General features: G+C 40.2%; 1 protein-coding gene across 1 annotated transcript in view; it reads right to left on the minus strand.

Annotated features, from left to right (window-relative positions):
• Nucleotides 1-253: 253 nt before the first annotated feature.
• The window catches only part of si:dkeyp-75b4.8 (lipopolysaccharide-induced tumor necrosis factor-alpha factor homolog), a 33,936-nt gene continuing 8,068 nt past the window's right edge, over nucleotides 254-26,121 (minus strand). Inside the window, exons 2-5 of the mRNA XM_060899447.1 lie at nucleotides 25,666-25,789; nucleotides 5,687-5,782; nucleotides 1,935-2,097; nucleotides 254-1,532 (exon numbers count right to left, since the gene is read on the minus strand). Of these exons, the coding sequence (XP_060755430.1) occupies nucleotides 1,427-1,532; nucleotides 1,935-2,097; nucleotides 5,687-5,782; nucleotides 25,666-25,783 (483 nt within the window). The 5' untranslated portion in view covers nucleotides 25,784-25,789 and the 3' untranslated portion in view covers nucleotides 254-1,426. The remainder of the gene's footprint in view (nucleotides 1,533-1,934; nucleotides 2,098-5,686; nucleotides 5,783-25,665; nucleotides 25,790-26,121) is intronic.

Here is a 26,121-nt window from a genome sequence, read left to right on the forward strand (position 1 = left end):
ATCCCAGCTGACTTTGGGTGGAAGGTGGGGTTCACCCTGGGCAGCTTGCCAATCCATCACAGGGCTATACAGAGATGAACAATCATCACACTCATGTTCACACCTCTAGGAGATTTAGACTAACCAGTTGACTGAATCCAAGTTTTTGGTCTGTGGGAGGAAACCAGAGCACAAATACAGCATCTACTACAGGAGCACAATGAAATTTATGCAGAAAGTGACATCTATAGTTAAGAAATATACATGCTGGAGCTTTGTGTGAAGTTTCTTTATATACAGGATGTTTCAGACAGAAGTCACAATGCAGTGCAGGAAGTTTTAATTCAGTATTTTCACATCAATCTATCAGTCAGAAAAAAGACAAAATCCAACATAACAACTGAGGCTCGTTATTTACATGTCTACAATAATTAATATTCTGGGTATTGATTAGCAACATAAAGTTTATTATTCCTCGATTTTCCACTTAGATTTCACATTATATTTGGTTTTTGAGTTAATGAGGATTTGGACTGAACCCATAGTCAGCACTGAAACAGCTAATAATTACAAGAACTCAATAATGAATGTTGTCACTTTGATCATGAGGAGCTGTGATTTCCTGAAATAAGAGGGATTAGATTATATATTGTCATTTTGCTCCAGTGAAATGGAATCGTTACTGTGGTAGACTCTGCAAATCAAGAATGAGTCTCTGCAGTCACCTGAGGGCTTGTCTTCATACTACCAATCTCTAAGACATCTTCCCATTGATCTTTGAATTTGAAGAAACTGCCATCATCATCATTAATGTAACACATGTACAGTACAGCTGATTGTATATTGTACATGTCACATAACACTGAGCAGTAGTTTGTAAAGCAGCAGGGCAGACATTCGCTAAAGGTCATCATTATGATTCCTCTGTATTTAATCACCACAAACTTCAAATGAAAACATTCCTTAGCTTGTTTAATGATAATTGATTATGGCTATGCTATAGAGTAAAAAAGGATCAACCAATTGGAATTATGCATTCCCCTATTACTGTTTGAAAGCTAAGATGCAGCTAGTTACACTCTGTGCTCAGGGATATCACAGTGACATCCTGGAGCTTTTAGTGCAGAGGGAAAAAAAGACTGAATTTCATAAGGTGTCAGTTTCCACTGCGACAATCATGTTATTTTAATCATTTCTAAGGTAAATAAATTGATTTTCTATGCCTATTAATGCATCAAACACTCCTACTTTATACATCCACCCAAAATCCATGGGCATGTCACATTTATGAATTTAATGTTACAGATCATGCTTTGATCTGAAAAATTTATATTTGAGTAATGATGTAATTGTTTGGTTTAAGGTTTAAGGACAGCAGAAATTAGCGACAAATCATGTTTCAATGTAAATACATCACAGTAATGGTAATAAACTCTGTGTGTGTGTTTTAGCGAACATGTGTCCCTATGAATTTTTTACAGGCAGGACATGAATGATAAGCATCCTGGAATTCTTTCACGCAGCAGGGAATTAAGCAAAATCCACAGAAGAGCCTGAAATACAGAGTAGACATCTATCAATGTTTTTCTCATTAAAAAGTCACAGCAATGATCATCATTTGTAATTAAATCAAGCCATCACAAGCCAGTATCACTGCACTGCTGTGATAAATGTGTAAATATCACCAAGAAGAGAGTTTAAAACCAAGAATATGGAAATGTGTGAGAACAGTGATTGGTGATTTGGGATGAAGTTCAGGATGTTTAACATCTGCTCAAAAAGGTGCTCAATTTGTTGGTTTGTTCTATTTTTAAGTAAATAAAGTCAGTAACAGTAACCAAATCTAGTAACAAAGTCTTTCAGCTGGCAAAACATCATGTCTCACCTCCATACTAACTGCTCAATCATGTGACTCACTGAATTATTTCAGCTGTTTATCGGATGTTGTGTCTTACCCAAAAAGTGTAAGCAGACAGCACATGACCCATGCTGCATTTCCAGGTTTATAATACACACTGGTGGTAATTTGGCGAGAGCAGTGTGGGCAAATAATCACAGTGGGAGCATCACCCAGAATTCCAACCAACTGTGGAGTTACCTGATGGGGTGAAGGCTGAACTGAGGGACAGAATACCACAGACATACAGTCAGGATGCAGAAGATATAATTTGTAAAACTCAAGACTCAAGCCTTTTCTGTATAGTCAGGGTTGCCAGGGTCACAGGTTTTTAATGTCAAATTGGGCCTGATTTGGAACAGTGGTGTGGGTGGTAAAAGCACATCTGTGGGTGGAGGGTTTTTGGGCTAGTTTTAAAATAGTCAGCAGCTGCTAAGACCTAGTTTTAAAGCAAATAATTAAAATCATATCTAATAACTAATTAATTTCTAGAAAAAAGTAGGTTATGGCAAACAAAGGAAGTGCAGACAACGTAATGCTATGCTAGCACTGTAGTATATAATGGGAATTAAAGCTTGTACATAGTTTCATCAAGTTTCTTTTATTGTTTTGTTTTGTTTTGAAATAAAGAATGTTGAGACATGAGGAATGAAAAAAGATGCTTATTCATTTTCAAGTCAGGTGACTAAAACAGTTATTCGTGTTGTGGTTTTTTTAGACCAATGAATGAATGAATATACCACTCATCCTGCCAAGATTTGGGGATAGGTTCAGATCTTTTTATTCAGTTCTTGAGACATATTTGGGCTGGAAACATTGGTGAGATCTGGCAACCCTGTGTACAAACAGCTAAACCCTGTGTATAAAACATCCTGATCTCATACATACTTCATTCATTAATGCACAGCTGTATGACAGAATGATTTACATGATTTGACAACATTGTTGTAATAGAAAGCTCACTGAGGCTGAGTAAAGGTTCATTTGCAAGATGTTTATTCACAGGTACAGCAGAGTCGAAATGATCAATGTCAGTACCAAACAAATCAAACACACAATCCAAAACATAATCAAGAAAAAGGGCAAGATCACAATACCAGGAATCAGAGACAGCAACCAAAAGAAAAGGGGGAAGCCAAGGCAGAGACAAGATGAACAAGGTAGGGTCACACACAAAATAGCTATCCAATATAACAGCAGCTCAGAACTTACAAGCTCGACAGTACAAATTACTTACCCCATTTCCAGAAAAGTTGGGATATTTTCCAAAATGCAATAAAAAACAAAATCTGTCATTGTTTAATTCACGTTAACCTTTATTTAACTGACAAAAGTATAAAGAAAAGATTTTCAGTAGTTTTACTGACCAACTTAATTGTATTTTGTAAATGTAAATGAAGTTAGAATGTGATGCCTGCAACACACTCAAAAAAAGTTGGGGGTAGAGGCATTATTACCATTGTGTTACATCACTTTTCCTTTAATAACACTTTTTAATTGTATGGGATCTAAGGATACTGATTGTTGCAGTTTTGCAGTTGGAATTTTTGTCCATTCTTGCTTGATATAAGACTTCAGCTGCTCAAAAGTTCGTGGTCACCGTTGTCTGATTCTCCTCTTCATGATGCACCATACATTCTCAACAGGAGACAGATCTGGGCTGGCAGTAGGCCAGTCAAGCACTCGCACTCTGTGTCTACAAAGCAATGCCGTTGCAGCCTGTGCAGAATGAGGTCTGGCATTGTCCTGCTGAAATAAGCATGGACTTCCCAGGAAGAGACATTGCCTTGATAAATATGTCTCTCTAAAATCCCAATATATGCCCTAAAATATCAATGGTACCTTCACACACATGTAACTCACCCATGCCGCGGGCACTGATGTTCCCCATACCATCACAGATGCAGGCTTTTTCACCTTTCTCTGATAACAAACTGGATAGTCGTGTTCACCTTTGGCACAGAGAATTCAATGTCTGATTTTCCTGAAAACAACCTGAAATGTGGACTCATCTGACCACAGCATACGTTTTCACTGTCTTTCGGTCCCAGGGAGTTCAGGCCCAGAGAAATCAGCTGCATTTCTGCACAGAACTGATGAATGACTTCCTCCCTGCATAATGCAGTTTCATGTTGCATTTCTGGATGCAGCGGTAAACTGTGTTAAGTGACAACGGTTTCCCGAAGTACTCCAGAGCCCATGTGGCTATATTTATCACATTAGCATGATGGTTTCTCAGGCAGTACCACTTGAGGGCTCGAAGGTCACACACATTCAAAAGTGGTTTCCGACCTTGCCCTTTACGCACTGTCTCCAAATTCCCTGAATCTTTTCAGAATATTATGTACTGTAGATTTCGAAAGACCTAAAATATTACATTAGAAATATTTTTTGAATCGATGAACAATTCTCTCACAAATTTTGGCACAAAGGAATGAGTCACATCCCATCCTTGCTTGCAAAGACTAAGCCTTTGGTGCATGCTCCTTTTATACTCAATCATGTTACCAATTAACCTGCTTATTGTGGAATCTTTCAAAATAGTGTTACTTTTCAGTTGTATTTTGCCTCTGTCCGAACTTTTTTGAGTGTGTTGCAGACATCAAATTCTAACTTTGTTTATATTTACAAAATACATTTAAGTTGATCAGTAAAACTGTTGAAAATATTTTCTTTGTACTTTTGTCAGTTAAATAAAGATTCACGTGAATTAACAAATCACAGATTTTTGGTTTTATTGCATTTTGGAAAATATCCCAACTTTTCTGGAAATGCAGTTAGGCCAAGGCTGCTTCTTCTTCTTCTCTGGGGTTTTACGGCAGCTGGCATCCACAGTGTTGCATTACTGCCATCTACAGGTTTTCCTATATTCTTGTCATTCCAATTTAAAGCCGTTTTTTCCAGTCCAGTCGTTCTTAAAAATGTAAATAGCCATTTCCTCCCTTTGGCAGTATCTTCATACTTTAGTATGTTTTTAATATTGTTCTCTGCCCGTCCTGTTTTCTGTAGCTCTGTCATCATTGCTTGCTTCTCAGATCTAAATTTCTTGCATGATGTAAAAATATGCTCAACTGTCTCAGCTTCATGGCATTGATCACAGAGACCCATTGAATGTTTTCCCATGATGTTAAGTATACTGTTAAGATTGCTATGTCCAATCCTCAATCTGCTTATTATTATTTGCTCTTTCTGGTTTGACCCCCTACTTCACAACATACCTACTTTATTTTGGATTGAGTGCAAATGTCTCCCTTTTGTTTCATTATCCCATAACTGCTGCCACTGTTGATTTACCTTTCTCTACACTATTCTTTTCCCCTCTGATTTTGATAATTTGATGCTCACTTCATCAGTTTCTTTTTTGATTGCTGCTTTTGCAAGTTTGTCCACTCTCTCGTTCCCCATTCTCGTTTTTTTCTTTGTACTTTTGTCAGTTAAATAAAGGTTCATGTGAATTAACAAATCACAGATTTTTGTTTTTATTGCATTTTAGAAAATATCCCAACTTTTCTGGAAATGCGGTTACAAGGCTTCACACTTACAGTGTGAATCCATGTGCTTTTTGCAGGGTATCACAAGAAATTATGGGAATAAACTCGGAAGTAGTTCAAAAGGGTACCCTCGGGTGCTTTGGAAGGGAAATGTCTAGGCTGTATGTTACAGTTGTATCTTCATGTGGATACTTGATAGCATATGATTAATACTATTAAAATACTATTCTGAATTAAACTAAATTATACTGATTAACATTAAATATAATTTTATAATCACAATATTGATAATTTACCAGATAAAAACAGAGTCACTGACCTGTCTGAGTGTGATATACGGTTGTGTCCTCTGTGGGAATGTTGAGGATAGGATAAGGAGATGCAACATTGTCCGATTGTAGAGGCGGGAAACTCACTACAAACAAAAATCAAATTTAATCTTCAAATTTACACCACAGCCCTGCTGAATTCTTGGTTCTGATTGGTCAGAAGGTGTTGATTAATTTTCTATAACAGCACCTCTGACAGCCGTGCAACTGCAAATCATGGGTTCATATTAATGCACTCATTTTCATATGTTATTGCTTCTGTAGTAACAGCTCATTCACAGACTATCCAAATAAACAGATTTAAAATAAAAAAAAATGTGTAATCATTGATATGGTGAAGTTTTCTGTAAGTAGACATTTATTTAACATTGATGGAAGGAGTCTCCAGTGTCAGTGCAATGTAACAGTAGGGTTTCTGAAATGTTCAGGACAGAGAAGTTTACACTTTGTAGTTTCTTGTTAACATGACTGTAGGAGCCATTTTGAGTTTAAACTAAACTAAATGTGTGCTACAGAAGCATTGATATATTTTTGTAGTTATTTTGGATATTTTATTTTTGTATAGGGACTCTTAGTTTGATGGGGTGTGAGAAGGCCTTGAAGTTAAGATGGCCGCCACTCACCTTTGACCTAGAGCAGAGAATAAAGGAATTTGAAAGATGTGAAAAGCATGTAGTTCTTAATGGCTATCCATTTTTGAACATTTTTTCATCTTAAAGTGCCATTCCACCATTGCATGTATTCTTTGGCATAAAATACAATATATTTTATGACAACATGACTAGACAGAGAAATCTTTTAGCTTCAAAATGATATATCAAACATAATTTTTTGACAACGACAAGTATATTAATTTTGCGACCAAAGTCACCTACCCTTTTAATTTCCGCGCGGTAGTGAAACGAGATGTCATCGGCAGGTTCCCCTTCTTGTGTACCATGTGTCGGTCTATTTTTAAACCAGGAAACCCCCAAAGTGAGAGAATCATTTCTCCTCGTATATGGGGGCCAAAAAAATTGTGAAAAATTTTGAGTTAATCTTTCAGTTAGCTAGATTTATTGGTATTAGCTAGATTTATTGGTATTATTTTTATCGCGTTCTATCCACCATTGCTGATAATATGTGCCACGTCACACGCCACGTGGTACACAAGAAGGGGAACCTGCCGATGACATCACGCACGGAAATTAAAAGGGTAGGTGACTTTGGTCGCAAAATTAATATACTTGTCGTTGTCAAAAAATTATGTTTGATATATCATTTTGAAGCTAAAAGATTTCTCTATCTAGTGATACCATTTATATATGTTGTCAAAATATATTGTATTTTATGCCAAAGAATACATCCAATGGTGGAATGGCACTTTAAGTTTGTACCTTTTTTTTAACAACCTTTCATGCTACCCTCCACTAACCATTTGTTTGGATTATTGGAGCCCACTGGAGTTTGTATCCTTTTATTGCCCTGCTGCTCTCTCACCCATCTGCTTACTTCTCTGCTTGACTTCTCATCTCATCATTGTTCTACTAAACTAAAGGTAGAATTTAAGTTTCTTGGATAGTCTGTCAAAGAAGCCTGTCAGAGATTAACATCTAAATTGATAGTGGCTATTTAAGCAACATAACTTTGAAAATACGGCACTACAAATGGTAAAGAACTTTGCCATTGCTTCTGCTGCTTGACAGTGTGCTTTGAATTGTTTGGAAAACCTGGAATCTTTTGTTTAACTGAAACGTAAAAGGTTCTCTTTCATACATTTGGAATTGAAGAAGTTTTTGATCTTTTCTGAGTTTACCTTTGAAGTTGATTCGTTATTGGAGTGCCCTATTGTTTAACACTGGATTTGCTACTAGAGCAGACCATGATTTTTTTGTTCATGCCTGTGAAGAGAATGAAGTGAATGCAAAGGGACACTTGTGCTGTGCTGAATTTTTGAAGAATATTTGTTTGTTGTTGTTGATTTAAGTTTAAAATATGACTGATGAAAAACTTAAAGAACTTTGCACAGCATGCAGAGGAAAACTTGGTGTGTATACACACAATGAATGAACTAAAGGAATCATTAAAAAGGGGAAATGTTGAAACTGTTAAACAGGCCTTGAACAGTTAAATGTGGCATTAAATTATTTTAAAGATGCTCACCCATCTGTGCAAGTGATGCTCGGGGAAAAAGAAAAGAAAGTGACAATGATGAATGGTACCAACCAAGGATGCAAACCTTTGAAACATTTGTGAATAAAGTAGAAACATGGAAAAGTGCTCAAAGTGATCCAGAAACTGTGGTTTCTCCCTTGGACAGCATATCCAATGTGTCAGCCAGTAAAGTAGGACCTTCACATTCTTGTGCTAGCGTTGCCTCCAAATCTTTGTCGGTGTCTTCCACATGTATAAAGGCTGAAAAGGCAGCTCTATTGGAACACACTGCAGGACTTAAGAAAAAAACATGCCTTGGAAAAAGAAAGAATTGATGTGAAAAATGCAATGGAAAGAGTTGAACTTAAAACTGAGTTGGCTGCAGCTGATGCCAAAGTACAGGTGTTACAGAGCATTGATGTTGACCCTATGAACTCCAAATTTACATCAACAGAACTTTCAGAACCACCGGGAGATGGCATGAATGTATATTTGGAGAGCAATTATGAAAGAATCAAGGAGGATCTTCATCCAGAACCCTCACCAGTGGAATATGCCAAAATCTCTGTAGTTCCCAAAATATCACTGCAAGGAGTTTTAACACAGGATACAAGGCCAAAGAGGTCTCAAAGGCCTGTTCAAACAATACCATTGAATCTGACCAGTCAAACTGCTGCAGACACTTCCTTACCACCTGCCCCTTCAAGCTCAAGTATCAATGACCTGGTGCTATTGCTGCTCATATTGTGCAGCAGCAGCAAAATGTGACATCACTTCCAACTAGGCATGTGCCTGTATTCAATAGTGACCCTCTGAACTTCAAACCATTTATACAGGCATTTGAACACTGTATTGAGGGTAACACCAGCAGTAGCCAAGACAGGCTATATTACCTTGAACAGAACACCTCTGACCAGCCAAAGGAGTTGGTCAGAAGTTGCCTTCATATGGATGCAGACAGGGTGTATGCAGAGGTAAAAAAAAAAAAAAAAAAAGGCTACTGGAGCTCCATTTTGGGGATGAATTCAAGATCCCCAGTGTTGTATGGATAAAACCTTAAATTTGAATAATATCCCATCAGATAGTGGAGAAGCTTTAAATAATTATGCTCTTTTCCTCTGTAGGTGTTGCAATATAATGCATACCTTGAGGTACATGGATGAACTAAAGCTTCCATCCAACCTGAGGCTTCTTATCTCCAAGATAACTTACAAACTAAAGGAAAAATGGAGATCACATGCCTTTGACATCAGGGAACAAACAGGAGCAAGGGCCACATTTGGCAATCTTGTCCACTTCCTGGAAAGGCAGGCCAAGATTTTATAAGACCCCATTTTTGGTAACCTTCAAGATGCCTCTGCAACCAAAAGACCATCAAAGGCAACCACCAGCAAGCCAATCCTACAGTAAGTCCCAAGCAGAAGAGCAGAAGGAGCAGTTTCACCACAACAGTAGCAGTAGTGCCAGAAGACAATGCAGAGCATCTACTGCAGAGAACAGAATGCAAGCATCCAAAGTTTCCAAAGGCAGTCTGTCAAAACTTTGTCCTGTCTGTAGTGGTGAACATGCAATTGTGTCTTGTCAAGAACTGAGAAACAAGCTTCATAATGCAAAGGTTGAGCTGCTAAAGACTAAAGGTATCTGCTTTGGTTATCTGGTTAAAGGGCATGTGAGTCAGAATTGCAAAAACAGGCAAACCTGTTCAGTGAGTTCCCAAACTCCATCCCACTATTTTGCACATTTTACCTCAGAATGAGATTAAAGGCCAGAGTGTTGATAATTCAAGTAAAGATTCTTTAATGAAACCAGCCCAGCAGTGGGCTGGTTTCATTGAAGACAGAGGCGCTTGACTGTAGTGATAAATGCTGCACTCTTGCAATTATACCAGTTCAAGTGAAACTGAGCAATTCAAACCATGTAATCCAGACATATGCTTTCCTTGACCCTGGAAGTTCCACAACATTTTACACAGAACAGCTTAGAAGAAAGTTGAATGCTAAGGGTAAATATCAACAAATACTTCTGCACGCAATGGTGCAAAAGAAACCTGTTAACAGCCTGGTAGTCAAGGGCATGGAAATGTGTAGCCTGGAGGGAAAGGAATTCATAGCCTGGAGTTTACAGCCCTCAAGGAACACATCCCCAGTCAAGAAGATATATGAAAATGGTCCTGTCTTCAGGATGTTGAAATTGACCACCTTATAGGGATAAATGCACCCAAATTGATGGAACCTTGGAAAATTATCAATAGCCAGGGTAATGGGCTCTATGCAATAAAGACACTGCTTGGTGGGTGGTGAATGGACTTCTCCATAAAGTGGATGCACGCATCAATAAGCAGGGTCAGAAACATGTTCCTGCTCATCAGATTTCTGTTGAGAAACTAAGTGAACTTTTTGTTCAGCAATACAGTCATGATTTTCCAGAGAATGGTTTTGAGGAAAAGAAGTAAATGTCAGTGGAAGACTGCAGATTATGTACAGCTGTGCTGAGAGAGTTAATGGACATTCAGTTGCCTTGGCCATTCAAAAAAGGATAATCCTACAATACCAAACAACCATCACCTGGTAGAGCAACAAACATTGTCATTAAAGAGAGAGTTTCAGAGGAACAGGGAATATACGGCCTTTATGGAAACAGTCTTATTAAGTGGACATGCTGAACTTGTACCCCAAGACCAGCTGAATCAAGAAAATAGGAAGGTGTGATACATACCACATCATGGTGTGTTTCATCCAAAAAGGGGAGCTTGGGTGTGGTATTTGACTGCTCTGCAGCTTATCAGAGAACCTCGCTGAATACTGAGCTCCTTAAGGGTCCCAACCTGACTAACACCTTAATTGGAGTTTTAGTCCACTTTCATCAAGGCAAAATTGCCATCATAGCTGATGTGGAAAAAAATATTCCATCAAGTGAAAGTCTCACCTCATCACGTAAATTTCCTGCATTTCCTTTGGTGGCCAAATGGGGATATCAGTCAGCTGCTGAAAGAATACAGGATGATCGTACATCTTTTTAGCACAACATCATCCAGCTGTGCAAGTTGTCCTTTGAAGAGGACACCTAAGGATAACAAAGGGTGCTTCTCAGCTGAGGCAACAAGCACAGTCAAGAACAAGTTCTATGTGGATGATTTGTTGAAAGTTGTTGATACAGAGGGCCATGCCATCAAGACCTGCAAGGAATTTAAGTTACTCTATGCCACTGGATGTTTTAAATTGACCAAATGGATAAGTAACAACAGAAATGTCTTGGCCTCCATCCCAGAGCCTGAAAGGGTGAATGATGTAAAGAATCTTGACCTTGATGTAGAGGATTTGCCAGTTGAAAGAGCACTGGGTGTGCAGTGGTGTGTCAAAGAAGATGCCTTCACATTCCAGATGACCATCAAAGAGCGTCCACATGGAATTTTGTTCATGGTCGGCTCCATATATGATCCACTTGGATTCCTTGCAACTCTCACCTTTCTAGTAAAATGCATTCTTCAGGAGTTATGCAAGCAGAACTTCAAATGGGATGAGGAATTGCCAGCGGTCCATGTCCAAGCCTGGAAGAGCTTCCAAAATTGAGGGAGTTCAAGGTCAGTTGATGGTTTGTTCAAGTATCCAAGAAAGATACAGATAAAGGCAGGCATATTATGTTCACAAGAAAACAAAAACAAGAATAAACTGGTCCATATGTGTCATCAGTCAGTGATATGGAGGATGCTGAGGTGGCAATTTTGAAGTTTTACCAAAGGCAAGGATTTCTATAGGAAATTATCTGTTTACAGAAAGGCAAGCAGTATGTAAATAGAAAGAGCCCCATCCACAGGTTGGATCCTTTTCTTGATAATGGCATCTTAAGGTTGGTGGTCAATTAAGCAAAATGGCAATGCCCAGTGAACAAAAGCACCCTGTGATTCTCCTTAAGGACCATCATGTTTCCAAGCTTTTATTCCAGTATGCCCATCAAGATGTTGGATACAGTAGAAGGAACTTTATGCTTTCAAAACTTAGACAAAGGTACTGGATTCCTTGTGCCAACTCTCTGGCTACAAAAGTAATTTATGAATGTATTACATGCAGAAGAGTCAATTCCAATATGGGCGAACAGAAAATGACAGACCTGCCTGTTGACAGGTTGACCCCTGACCTTCCACCTTTCACTCATGTAGGGGTTGATTATTTTGGACCAGTGGAAATAAAAGGAGGCTGTAGCATTATGAAATGCTATGGAGTGATTTTTACTTGTCTTGCCAGCCATGCTATACATCTGGAAGTCACACATTTGCTTGATACTGAGTTCTGCATCCATGTATTCAGACACTTCATTGCTAGAGGAGGGCAGGTGTCCAAGTTACGAATTGACAATGGAACAAACTTTGTTTCAACTGAAAAGGAACTAAAGGAAGCTCTGAAATCCTGGAGCATGCAACAGATTGAACAAAGTCTATAGATAGTTTTCACATGACGTCACAGAGTCGGGGATTCCCTGGTGGCGGCCATCTTGGAGGGCAAGCTTACCGTACGGGTCACTGAGCACACATTGTAACGCATGAGTTACATTCATTTATATATTATTTACATTTATAGTTACATTACTACTATTTAAAGCTAGCAATGGTGCACACCTGTTGTATTTACGGCTGTCATAATAGGTCAGATGATGACATCAAGCGGAGCTTTTATGGAATTCCCACTGTACGGGAGCACGAACGCGAGTAAACAAACTCCGCATACAAAGGAGAAATCTATGGCTTGCGAGAAACAACCGCAAGGATTATCAGCCTTCCAAACACAGCAAAGTCTGCTCCGATCATTTTATAAGTGGTAAGTTGTTTAAATAAACAATCAATTGTGTTTGTTTGTTTTTGGAAACCAAAACATGTAAACAATCTCTGGAGAATGCCTAACTGGAACCGCTGAGTGTACGTTTACATTGTAATGTACATTTAATATCGCTCGTTTGTCACGTTTCTATTTGAAACTTGTCACTTCACTCACGCAAGGGTCATTTTTGAAAAAAACATTTTAGGTCTATTCTGTATGATTTAATTTGTGTTTGGGATGCAAACAGCGTGCCTTTTGGCGGATGCTGCCTGAATCGCACAGATCCATTTTTTTTTTTTTTTTTTGGGGGGGGGGGGGGGGGGGGGGGGGCGTTGGGAGTGTCTGATTGTAATTTCAAAGTAAATTCTGTATTAAAATTACTAAATAAGCAAATCCATTACAGTCCATGAAACAGGAAGTATAAGGATGAGAAAAAAACAGTTTAAATCGGGAAGCTGCGCACATTTGCGCAGCCCGAGCAGTGTGCAGGACTGTGCATATGTGCGCAGCTTCCTGATTTAAACTGTTTTTTTCTCATCCTTATACTTCCTGTTTCATGGACTGTAATGGATTTGCTTATTTAGTAATTTTAATACAGAATTTATTTTGAAATTATAATCAGACACTCCAACGCCCCCCCCCCCCCAAAAAAAAAAACCGGATCTGCGCGATTCAGGTGGCATCCGCCAAAAGGCGTGCTGTGAATATATAAAGTTGTATATATCAGACAGCCTTTAAAGTTTGATGAAGTCAGTTTCAGGCTTTGGCAGTTTCAGGCTTTGGCAGCCCTGCATAGTCACTTGAAAATGCATCTTTGTCCACTTCGTAGGGGTCAATTCCCCCAATCAAGGCCAGTTTGGCTGCATACCGATGTCGTCTAATGTATCTATATACTTCTGTTTGCTTGATTTTGCCGACATTGATCTTTATTTTAGAAAACTGACTATACAACTTCATAAATTTGTCCGAGATAACGTAGCTGGTAGTGGCGATGGTCCGTTTTGTTTGCCCTCCAAGATGGCAGCTGGGGGGCGTTCCCCGGAATGCCGTGACGTCAGTGAAAACTATCTATTCCAAAAGAGAGTGAAATGGACCTTCAATCCTCCCCATGGTGCCATCATGGAGGACTAGGGGGGAGGCTGATCCACATGATCAAGAGAATATTAGTTCGTCACCAGCCAACAGTATCTGGATGATGAGGGCCTTCAGATGGTAATGTTGAGACCATTCTTAATAGCCATCCACTCACAACTGTTTCTGACAACTCAAATGACTTGGAGCCACTAACACCTAACCATTTCCTGCAGCTCAAGGTGCAGCCTGTTTTACTTCCAGGATTGTTTGTGAAAGAAGATCTTTATGTTTAACATTGCTGGAGGTAAATGCAATACATTACCAATTATTTTGGAAGTGCTGAGTCCAGGAATATCTCTCTCTTCTACAGATGCGGCAAAAGTGATCTTGTGTCAGACGCAACTTCCGTCAAGGAGACGTTGTATTGATAGCCGACGACACAGCACCACAAGGATCATGGATGGTGGCCAGAGTCACTGAAGCCCTCCTTGATTCCAAAGGCTTGGTTTGCAGCATATGGCTTCAAACAAAAACAAGCCAGCTTGAAAGACCTGTCAGCAAGATCTGCTTGCTGATAGAGGGCCCGCAAGCTAAAGTTGACTAAGGCCTGCATGAACTTGCGCATACACTCGCGCAGATGTATACACTGATTCTTTGCACACATTTAGTCTTGCAATTAGTATATGGCTCCTTGGAAAATTTGCATTTTGTTTTGTTATAGCTTGCTTCCTGCAGTAGCTATAAGGGGCCAGCTATGTAATAGAGCCACCACTCACCTTTGACCTAGAGCAGAGAACAAAGGAATTTGGAAGACATGAAAGGTATATAGTTCTTTATGGATATTTAGGTTATTTAGTCAATTTTTGAACTCCTCTTTTTTTGTGGACATTTTTCATCTTTAGTTTGTCCCTTTTTAAAAAAAAAAACAACCTTTCCTACTACCCTCCACTAACCATTTGTTTGGATTATTGGATCCCACTAGAGTTTGTATCCTTTCATTGCCCTGCTGCTCTTTCACCCACCTGTTTGCCCTGCCTGCACTGCTAACTTCCCTGCTTGACTTCTCATCCATCTCATCTCATGATTGTTCTACACAATTTAAGTTTCTTGGATAGTCTGTCAAAGAAGCCTGTCAGTGATTAACATCTAAGTTGATAGTGGCTATTTAAGCAACACAACTTTGAAAATACACCACTACAATGACAAGCTGTTTGTCTGTATTGCAAGTTGTCTTATTAACTACTTCAAGAGAGAGAAAAGAGAGAGACTGGTGAGGAAATGAGAGCAGCTATAAGCAATAATGTACCTGAGAAAAGAAACTAATTTCCTTGACATTTATCAACATTAAATGTATCTATAAATGGATAAAAAGTTTGGCATTTCATTCAGTAATAAATTTTTAAAAATGAATAGTTGGCAAATTGCTGTGGTGTAAGAGGAATAAAACACTTGGAGACATGCTGTTATAGGAAAATAATCAATTTCAGGGTGGTAACAGTAACTCTGCTCCATCACACCACCCTGTTGTTGATTTATTTTCCTATAACAGCATGACCCCAAGTGTTATTCTTCACATAATGTATCTTCTTTATATGTTTATTTATAAGCTATAGATCTGCCATGATATGCTGTTCCAGTGAAACAGAGCCTTTGTAATTACAGTGAGCAGGAATACTGTTCTATTTATTACAGCTCCTGTGCATAGCAAAGTCCTTCCTGCACCAGTATCTGGTGTTCCCAGGCAATCTCCTGTCCTGGTACTAACCAGCTCTTGAGGCACATGGGTGTGGCACCGATCTCCATTTCAGTAGCCCTTGGCCTCTCGCCTATTATATAGCTAGGGTTACAGTGGGGAGCTAATCCTCTGGTAACCACAAAAGTTTGACTCCCCACTCGCATGTGTATTGTAGTGTGCCTTGCCAGATGGCAGCAAGTACCATTTTTATGATGGTCTTTGGTATGACTCGACAGCGAGTAGAACTTGTGATCTCCCAGCCGAGAGGTGGACGTGCTAACCACTAGGCCAGTTTGTGATCTCCTGTGCATATATCCACTTAAAATTTCAAAGTTACAAATATGAAATCTTTTTTTTCAACTTTTAATGTGATACAGCAACCAACAAAATCCAAGTGAAAAACAAAAAAATATATTTTAGAGGGAAAAAAACTTGCAATAACCCAGTTCTATTTTATATATAATGGGGTATGTGACTCTGCTCAGAAGTTTAAAAGTAATTGTCATACACCTGTCATTAGTGAAATGAATTGAATTAACCACAAGTAAAGATCAGCTGTTTCTGCACAATTTTCTTCACATCTTCCTAATTTCATCCAACTGCTGAAGCCATGTTCCTAAAAAAAATAAGCTTACAAAGCATGTACAGGATCTCCCTGTAGAACAAGATCAATCAGGAGAGGGGGACAAAAGAATTTCCAAAACATTAGCTGTACCATGGGTGGCACGGTGGTGGAGTGGTTGGCACTGTCGCCTCACAGCAAGAAGGTCCTGGGTTCAAGCCCAGCAGCTGACAAGGGTCTTTCTGTGTGAAGTTTGCATGTTCTCCCTGTGTCTGCATGGATTTCCTCCGGGTGCTCCAATTTTCCCCACAGTCCAAAGACATGCAGGTTAGGCTAATCGGTGGCTCTAAATTGACCGTAGGTGTGAATGGTTGTTTGTCTCTATGTGTCAGCCCTGTGATGACCAGGGTGTACCCTGCCTCTCACCCATAGGCTCCAGCTTGCCTGCGACCCTACACAGGATAAGCAGCTACAGATGATGGATGGACAGATGTACCATGAAGGCCATCAACAAGTTAAGAAAATCAAGCAGCGATGTCAACAACAGCACCTGCAAAACTGACAAAGACAAGAATAAAACTTATCAGGGAGGCTGCCAAGAGGTCTACAGCAACATTAGAGGAGCTGCAGGAACATCTAACAAGTACACTCCCTACATATGATGATAATCACTCATATTCTTCACATGTCTGGGCTATGGGGTAGGGTGGCTAGATGGAAGCCCTTTCTCACAGAAAAAACAGGGCTTGAGGGAGTCGAAGACAATGAAGGAATCATGATACCGCACCCTGAATAGGGATACTGAGGCCCTAGCCTGGGGGAGGGGCTCATCAGTGAATAGCTGGTGGTCGGTCCTTTACCTGCTGGGCTCAGCCCAAAAGAGCCATATGGGTCCACCCTCCTGTGAGCCCACCACCTGCAGGAGGAGCCATAGGGGTTCGGTGGATTAGGCAGCATCTGAAGGCAGGGGCCTTGGTAGTCCCTGGCTGCCAAAACTGCATTTTTAGGGACATACAATGTTACCTCTCTGGTGGGGAAGTAGCTTTAGCTTGTACCAGAGGTTGAGAGCTACCAGCTAGATTTAGTCAGGCTCACCTCAATACACAGCACAAGTTGTGGAATCAATCTCCTGGAGAGGGGCAGGACTATATTCAACTCTAAAGTTGCCCTAGGTGAGAGGCAGTGGGAAGGTGTGGTTTAATTATAGACCCCTATTTGGTGGTTGTATGTTGGAGATTTCCTCAGTGAACAAGAGGCTTGCTTCCCTGTAACTTTGGGTTGGGAAACCTAGTGAATCATCTCATCTCATTATCTCTAGCCGCTTTATCCTGTTCTACAGGGTCGCAGGCAAGCTGGAGCCTATCCCAGCTGACTATGGGCGAAAAGCAGGGTACACCCTGGATAAGTCGCCAGGTCATCACAGGGCTGACACATAGGCCCTGTCCACACGGCAACGGATTCAGGTGACTCCGATACAATTGCTTATTGTTTAGGCCTGGCGTCCACACGGCACCGGCGTTTTGGGTGTCCAAAACGCAATCTTTTTGAGAACGGGTTCCAGAGTGGAAAGATCTGGCAACGTTGCCGTTGTGAAGTCGTCTGGATGAGTAGAACGGATTTGTTTACGATGACGTCACAACCACATGACTGTCAGTGCTTCACGCCGGGTAGAAGTGTAACGAACTCGATGCGAGTTGTCAACAAATCCTATAACTTGGTTCATGAAACGCGCTTACAAAATATTTTCACTGTGAATATTTATTGTGTAATGGTGCAAAGTGAGAGAGAGAGAGACTCTGCCCTTAGGGCAGAGTCAATCCCGCCAGCAAAAATAGGGAAAAAAAAAGGAGCGATCTCACCTCTTCAGATGTGGGTTTAAGTCCTACAATACATTCCTCAAAAAGGGCGTAGAAGAAATTAATCCATCAATGTGTATCATTCAATTTATTCTGGATCATTAAAGACGCCGCCTTCCGCGTAGAATCGTACGTCATCCTCGTCACCATATTGGATAGGTCAAAGCGGAGAATAAAGATTCATGTGCTGCGTTTAACTGTACCAACAGGTTTACCGTCCAAACGAGATCATATGGGATTACCTTTCACAGGTGAGAAACAACAAATTAATCCATCAACGTGCCCTATACAGTGGTGCTTGAAAGTTTGTGAATCCTTTAGAATTTTCTATCTCATCTCATCATCTGTAGCCGCTTTATCCTGTTCTACAGGGTCACAGGCAAGCTGGAGCCTATCCCAGCTGACTACGGGCGAAAGGCGGGGTACACCCTGGACAAATCGCCAGGTCATCACAGGGCTGACACATAGACACAGACAACCATTCACACTCACATTCACACCTATGGTCAATTTAGAGTCACCAGTTAACCTAACCTGCATGTCTTTGGACTGTGGGGGAAACCGGAGCACCCGGAGGAAACCCACACGGACACGGGGAGAACATGCAAACTCTGCACAGAAAGGCCCTCGCCGGCCACGGGGCTCGAACCCGGACCTTCTTGCTGTGAGGTGACAGCGCTAACCACTACACCACCATGCCACCCCACCTAGTGAATCATTCTAGTGAAATCTTACATCAAGGGTACCCAATTGGGGCCCGTGGGCCAAGTTTGGCCCATGCTCCATTTTTTTTGGCCCGCCTCATTTTCCCCATCTGTGCCCACCCATCAGTGCCAGGTCTGTGCCAGCTGCTGGGAATTTCTGTCCCAATGGCTCTGAAGAGTTGCCTGCAGTTCACTTTCTGACCACAGTTTTATAAGGGGGGACAAGGGGGGCACTGTTGAGTTGCTGGCTCTTCTGCATGTCAGCAGGCTCATGACACGAGTGAGGAGCAGAGGTTACGATGGAGCGCTGTGTTAGGCAGTGGCATATGGATAAAAGAAAATTCAAAAATAGTTGGCAAGATGATTTTTTTTTCACAGAAATCGATTCCTCGGCAGTGTGCCTTATCTGTAGACAGAGAGTGGCAGTTTTGAAATAATACAACATCCATAGACATTACAAAACAAAACATTTAGGTCAGTTCGCAAAATACAGTGGTGAAATAAGAAAGCAGAAGGCTAGCGAACTGTTAGCCAGGCTCAGTACCCAACAACACACGTTACTGCAGCCATCATCTGCTCAAGAAAATGCAACTAAGGCCAGCTATAAGATCAGTGCAATGATGGCAAAATCTGGGCAATCTTTGTCATGTGGAGAGTTTGTTAAAAGTTGCCTGACTGTTGCCTGACTGCAGAGACTGTCCCCGAGCCAGACACGGGCCTTTTCGCAAATTAGTTTATCATGGAACACAGTTACCCGCTGCATCGAGGACATGGTTGAGGATCTCGGAGAACAAATCGTTGGTATAGCATCCAGATTTGCAGCCTTTTCTATTGCTTGCGATGAGAGCACCGACATATGTGACTATGCACAATTGATGGTATTTTTGCGCGGAGTCGGTGAGGATTTTGAAGTGACACAGGAGCTGGCTGGCCTTGAGACACTTTCAGGTACAACATGAGGGAAAGACATTTTTTCTGCAGTGGAAAGAGTTCTGGAGAAGAACCAACTTCAGTGGGAAAATATGGCTGGCATCACAACCGATGGAGCTCCATCAATGGTAGGGAAGAATAAAGGTCTCATTAAACTGGTATCGGATAAAGTCCATGAGTGTGGGGGTAAGATTTTTAAATGCCATTGTATATTACATCAAGAACAACTGTGTGCCAAATCAATTGGGCTTAAGAATGTCATGAAAGATGTTGTGGGCATCGTCAATAATATCCGCTCCAAGGCGCTCTCACATCGTCAGTTCAAGACTCTGCTGAATGAAATGAATGCACAGTATGGTGACATGCCATACCACCTGGAGGTGCGATGGCTAAGCCAAGGCAAAGTTTTGCGTTGTTTTATTGAGCTGCATGAGGAGAACAGGGTGTTTTCAAGCAAGAAAGCAAGATAACATTCAAGTGCCCACAGATAAGCACTGGATTTCCAACTTGGCTTTCCTGGTGGATGTCACAGAGCTACTGAATGCTTTGAATCTTCAGCTCCAGGGGAAGGACCAGATCATTACCCAGCTGTTTGATCACATCAGAGTCTTCAAGCAAAAACTCTTGTTGCTCAGCAGACATTTTTCAACAGGTGATTGATGATTAATTACTACTACTACTAATAATAATAATAATAATAATAATAATAATAACTGTGCATACCACTCACTTAGTCCATGTTTGTCCCACTTACTCACTCTGCTATGACTCCAATCACATTAATCACTTTATCACAATTATTTATTGCCGCAATATGATAACCAAAACACACAACCTTTACACTGTAATGATGTAATGAAGAATCTGAATCTTGAATGTATGCATTCTGTATTCTTGTTAATCCAACTGTGAATTAGTCCTACTGTGTATGTTTAAATTACTTTCTTGAATCGTATGCTATTCTTTATTTTATTTGTCTTTGTATGCACATTTAGGAAATTTGGCACATTTTCCCAGCCTTAGAGAAGTGGGATTGATGGAGGAAAATATACCCAAGTACATGGACATTCTCAGCAATCTTGTGCTGGAGTTTGACAGTCGCTTTGAAGATTTCAAGGAAAATGCAAGTCCCTTTGAATTATTTGCATAACCCTTTTCTGTTGATGTGGACACAGTCAGTGAGGAGCTTCAGATGGAATTGCTTGAACTCCAATGCAATTCACTTCTCCAGAACAAGTACAGAGAGCTTCCTTGCATGATTTCTACAAATGTGTTCCAGTTCAGTATCCAAAGATACGGAAACATGCTCAGGTGATGCTTTCCCTTTTTGGAAGCACATACCTCTGCGAGCAAGCATTCAGTGTAATGAATTTAAATAAGTCAAAGCTCAGAAATACACTGTCAAACTCTCATCTCCATGATATCCTCACTCTGTCAGTTAGTCAGCTGGAGCCTAATGTTGACAGACTTATAAAAAACAGAGACAGGCTTCATGTCTCCCACTAATTGTAAAATACAAAGAATGTAATGCTGTTGTAAGGGCATGTTGTGTTGTGTTCTATATTGCTCAGTTCACATTGTCCAATTCCATACCTAATACTCAATCTAATTTCATATTCAGTCTAAAGTAAATTCCCTCTGGTTTCATAAGTTGGACCATCCAGCTGGTTTCAAATGGCTTAAAAGGCACAGTGTTACAAGGGCATGTGTTATTGCTCAATTCACATTTTAGTTAATTTTTAAATAGAATTTATATTTGGTTGTCCTGGACCATATCCAACTGTTTTCAACTTGCTCAGTCTACCAAAGCACTTTTTTGTAATATAGTCTGAAATGTTGCTTTCCTTTCAAATGTTTCTACCTCTTAAAATAAGCCATGTGGATGTTCTGCTATCTTATGAAATTAATAAAGGTAGGCCTACTATAAATACTAGTGCATCTCAAAAAATTAGAATATTGTGAAAAAGTTCAATATTTTCCATCAGTTATTTAAGAAAGTGAAAATGTTATATATTATAGACTCATTACACATAAACTAAAATGTTTCAAGCATTTTTCTATTTTAATTTTAATCAGTATGGCATACAGTACAAAAACATAAAACCATCTCAAAATATTAGAATATTTCATTTCGAGTTTGAGTAAAACAGTATGAACACAGTGTATCTCTCGGTCTAGTTCAGTACACACAACCACAATCATGGGGAAGACTGCTGACTTGACTGTTGTCCAGAAGATGATCACTGATGCCCTCCACAAGGAGGGTAAGCCACAAAAGGTCATTGCTGAAAAGGGTGGCTGGAAAAGGTGCACAAGCAACAGGGATAGCTGCAGTCTTGAGAGGATTGTCAAGAAAAGTTGATTCAAGAACTTGGGAGAGCTTCACAAGGAGTGGACTGAGTGTCAGTGTATCAAGACCCATCACGAACCGACATCTTCAAGAAAGGGGATACAACTTTTGCATTCCTAATATCAAGCTACTCCTGAGCCAGAGACAATGTCAGAAGTGTCTTATCTGGGCTAAGGAGAGAAAGAAATGGACTGTAGCTCAGTGGTCCAAAGTCCTCTTTTCAGATGAAAGTACATTTTGCATTTAATTTGGAAATCACGGTTCTAGAGTCTGGAGGAAGAGTGGAGAGGCACAGAATCCAAGGTGTTTGAAGCCCAGTGTGAAGTTTCCACAGTCTGTGATGATTTGGGGTGCCATGTCATCTGCTGGTGTTGGTCCAGTGTATTTTATCAAGTCCAAAGTCAACACAGCCATCTACCAGGAGATTTTAGAGCACTTCATGCTTCCATCTGCTGACGAGCTTTTTGAAGATGCTGATTTCCTTTTCCAGCAGGACTTAGCACCTTCCCACAGTGCCAAAACTACTACCAAATGGTTTGCTGACCATGATATTACTGTGTTTGATTGGCCAGCCAACTTGCCTGACCTGAACCCCATAGAGAATCTATGGGGTATTGTCAAGAGGAAGATGAGAAACACCCGACCCAAAAATACAGATACGCTGAAGGCCACTATCAAAGCAACCTGGGCTTCAATAACACCTCAACAGTGCCACAGACTGATCACCTCCATGCTACACCGCATTGATACAGTGTATGAAAGTTGTTTACATGGTAAAGGAGCCCCAACCAAGTATTGAGTGTATAAATGAATATACTTTTCAGAAGTTGGCCATTTCTGTATTGTAAATCCTTTTTTTTGATTGATCTTAGGGAATATTCTAATAATTTGAGATACTGGATTTCTGATTTTCATGAGCTATAAGCCATAATCATCAAAATTAAAACAAAAAGGGCTTTAAATATTTCACTTTACATGTAATGAAAATAGAATATATGAAAGTTTACCTTTTTTGAATTAAATTATGAAAAAAAGGAACTTTTTCATGGTATTCTAATTTTTTTGAGATACACTAGTATACAAAATATGTGTTTAATTGCTTTAAACATTTACATTTGAGTTTAATGATCTTAGCCTATATAAAAATGACACATTTCAATAAAATGTAAGGTAACATAATGTGGACGTTCGTTTTTTGGCCCGCAGCCCACCCAGAATTAATTTTTGGCCCATTATAGAGAAGAATTTGGGCACCCCTGTCTTACATGGTTCACCTGTCCAGGAGTGATTAGTTATGGCACCATGAACTTTTCGTTTGCATATGGTCAAACCAATTGTACTGACAAGGATTTTTAAGATCTTTGCTATAGCTCTGTAACTTTTTTCCATTCAATTGTGCTTTACTAATGCTGTCCCTGAAAACTTTAGGAAGTCAATTCATCTTCACAATGATTGCTCCTTGTTTCATGAAATCTCCCCAGCAAATTTCTTTTATTTAAGTGTCCCAATACTTTTCCTTGTGAATTTATTTTTATTAGCTCATCCAGCCACAGGCCAGGCCGGATAAGCTTATGCAATCATGCGTCGTCCATCCACAATTTACAAAAAAAAAATGCTACTCCTCCTACAGGATTGATTTGGATTTTGATCAAACTTTCATACAATGTTCCCCAGGTGGGTGTGCATAAAAGCTGTCAAGATGGTGGCACCATCGGTCATATTTCTGATTTTGTGGATGTCTTGATGGGTATAAGCTTCAGCCTCATTGAAGCTTTTTTTTATTAGGTGTATGGATATATACTTTTTTTGTTCATATTTTTAAGTAGAAAGTCACAAGATATTGGACATTTTTCATAGTTCGCATAGTTCTTAGAATTACTTTTTAAGGAACTTTTTTTTTTTTTAGCTCCCACTTCAGGGTAGGTTCTCTCCCAGCACAAGAGGAACCATGAATGATGTGAGTGTACATTGATTGGTCAAACACGAGTCAATGCAACACTGGCAACCACCATTTTTAAAAATCCATGTAAAACATTAGCCGTGTAAACAGCTCTTAACGTTAGCGTTAAAAATTGAAAGGGGAAAAAAAACCCTGACACATGGCCCAATAGAGAACTCCAGGCTTTATTGAGCATATACAACTGAAAAAATTGTGTTTGAAATGTTATTTTGATGCGTCTAAGTGAAATATAAAAAAATCTTCACTCTCATTTCGTGCTAAGATCATGCTAGCAAGTAGGCTTACGGCACTTCAGTGTTCCTACTGGTGGTGTGAATGCAAACAGAAAAAGCCTTTGAAGGTACCATATGTAGTTCTCAGGGGAGATCCCCAGGAGCTAGGTCCTTTCAATAAGTCCTTGGAACTGTTTGGTACAAAAGCACTGATTATGGATGTAAATTTGAAGTGGAGATATCTCGTCTCATCTTCTTCCGCTTATCTGGGGCCGGGTCGCGGAGGCAGCAGTCTAAGCATGGAAGCCCAAACTTCCCTTTCCCCAGACACCTCGGCCAGCTCCTCAGGAAGAACACCGAGACATTCCCAGGCCAGCTGAGAGACACAGTCCCTCCAGCATGTCCTGGGTCTTCCCCGAGGCCTCCTCCCGGGGGGACATGCCTGGAACACCTCCCCAGGGAGGCATCCAGGAGGCATCCGAAAGAGATGCCCAAGCCACCTCAGCTGATTCCTCTTGATGTGGAGGAGCAGCGGCTCTACTCTGAGCTCCTCCCAAGTGACTGTGCTTCTCACCCTATCTCTCTAAGGGAGCGCCCAGCTACCCTGCAAAGGAAACTCATTTCGGCCACTTGTATCCATGATCTTGTTCTTTCAGTCATTACCCAAAGCTCATGACCATAGGTGAGAGTCGGAACGTAGCTCGACCGGTAAATCGAGAGCTTCGCCTTTTGGCTCAGCTCCTTCTTCACCACGACGGACCGGTAAAGTGACCGCATCACTGCGGAGGCCGCACCAATCCGCCTGTCGATCTCACGCTCTATCCTTCCCTCACTCATGAACAAGGTCCCGAGATACTTAAACTCCTCCACTTGAGGCAGGACTTCTCCACCTGCTCAAGCTTGCTGTCTGTCCTGGCAAGCAGAGTGGATGGATATAAATTTAATTATGCCTCTGTTTTAGTTACTAGTACAACTAGATATTTTATTCTTATCGGTGTATAAATAAAGTTCAGTCTCCTTGGATTTCATCGCATTGTACTTAAAATTAGAATATGCATATGTATGTAGAATGGCCAGTTTATAACAGTTCCTGTCTTTCAACTGAGTAAAAATTAGGGACTGAACTTATTATTCTAAATGAGCAAATAATGTATGCAGTGGGACAAATGCGCAAAAAGAGCTGTATGAATGGCAGCGATTTTCTTTCCTGTGGGAGCGAGTGAGTTGTCAGGTATAAAGCACAAATTAAGACCATGTTTATGAACATGAATGTGCAGCAATAGCCTTGTCAGGGTTGAGGTGGTTTAAATTAGGCTACTAGTTTGGTTAAATTTTGGGAAAAAGAACCAGTTAATTTTGTTAGAAAATAGGGGAGGCAGGTACCCAAAAATATAATGATTTAAAAAAAATCAGTCCATCTTTAGTTGAGACCAATTATGAACTGGAGTAATGTACTTGAGGTTAAGGAACTGTCGAAGGCAGAATTCACACATTATGCTGATTGTAGTAATTGCATTACACCTCTATTATTATTATTTTATTTATTTATTTATTTATTTATTTTATTAATAATGGTTACAACTCCATGCTCATTTGTGAGAGCAGAGAAATGTCACTGAACTGCAGGAGATCTCAGACTCACCTGCTTCCCTATAAGTAGGAGGTGGTGTTGAAGGCTCTGGACTGTGAATAACTTCAGTATATGGAGGAGGTGGAGATGTGAAGCTGACTGCAGAAACAGTGGCTTCAGGAATATCCATTTACATCTTGAAAGGAAGAAAAAGAAAATCATTCAACGGTTGTAAAATGCACGAACTGACAGTTTGATACACCAGCTGTTATTTCACCTTCAGTGCATCACTGAATAATCTGAAGCAACTTGATCAAATAAATCCATTTTTAAAAAGAAAATACAATATTACATTACATGCCATTTAGCAGATGCTCTTATCCAGAGCGACAAACAACAATTGTTAAAGTCAGGTACACAAACTACTGAACTTCTACACAAAAAGTTCTACTGCCAACTGAACAAGTGACAAAACAAAACTTAGTGTAATATTCTGCTGAAGTACCAATACTCCACAAACAGCCAAGG

The sequence above is a fragment of the Neoarius graeffei genome, chromosome 18 (assembly GCF_027579695.1).
Source record: "Neoarius graeffei isolate fNeoGra1 chromosome 18, fNeoGra1.pri, whole genome shotgun sequence".
Taxonomy (NCBI): Eukaryota; Metazoa; Chordata; class Actinopteri; order Siluriformes; family Ariidae; genus Neoarius; species Neoarius graeffei.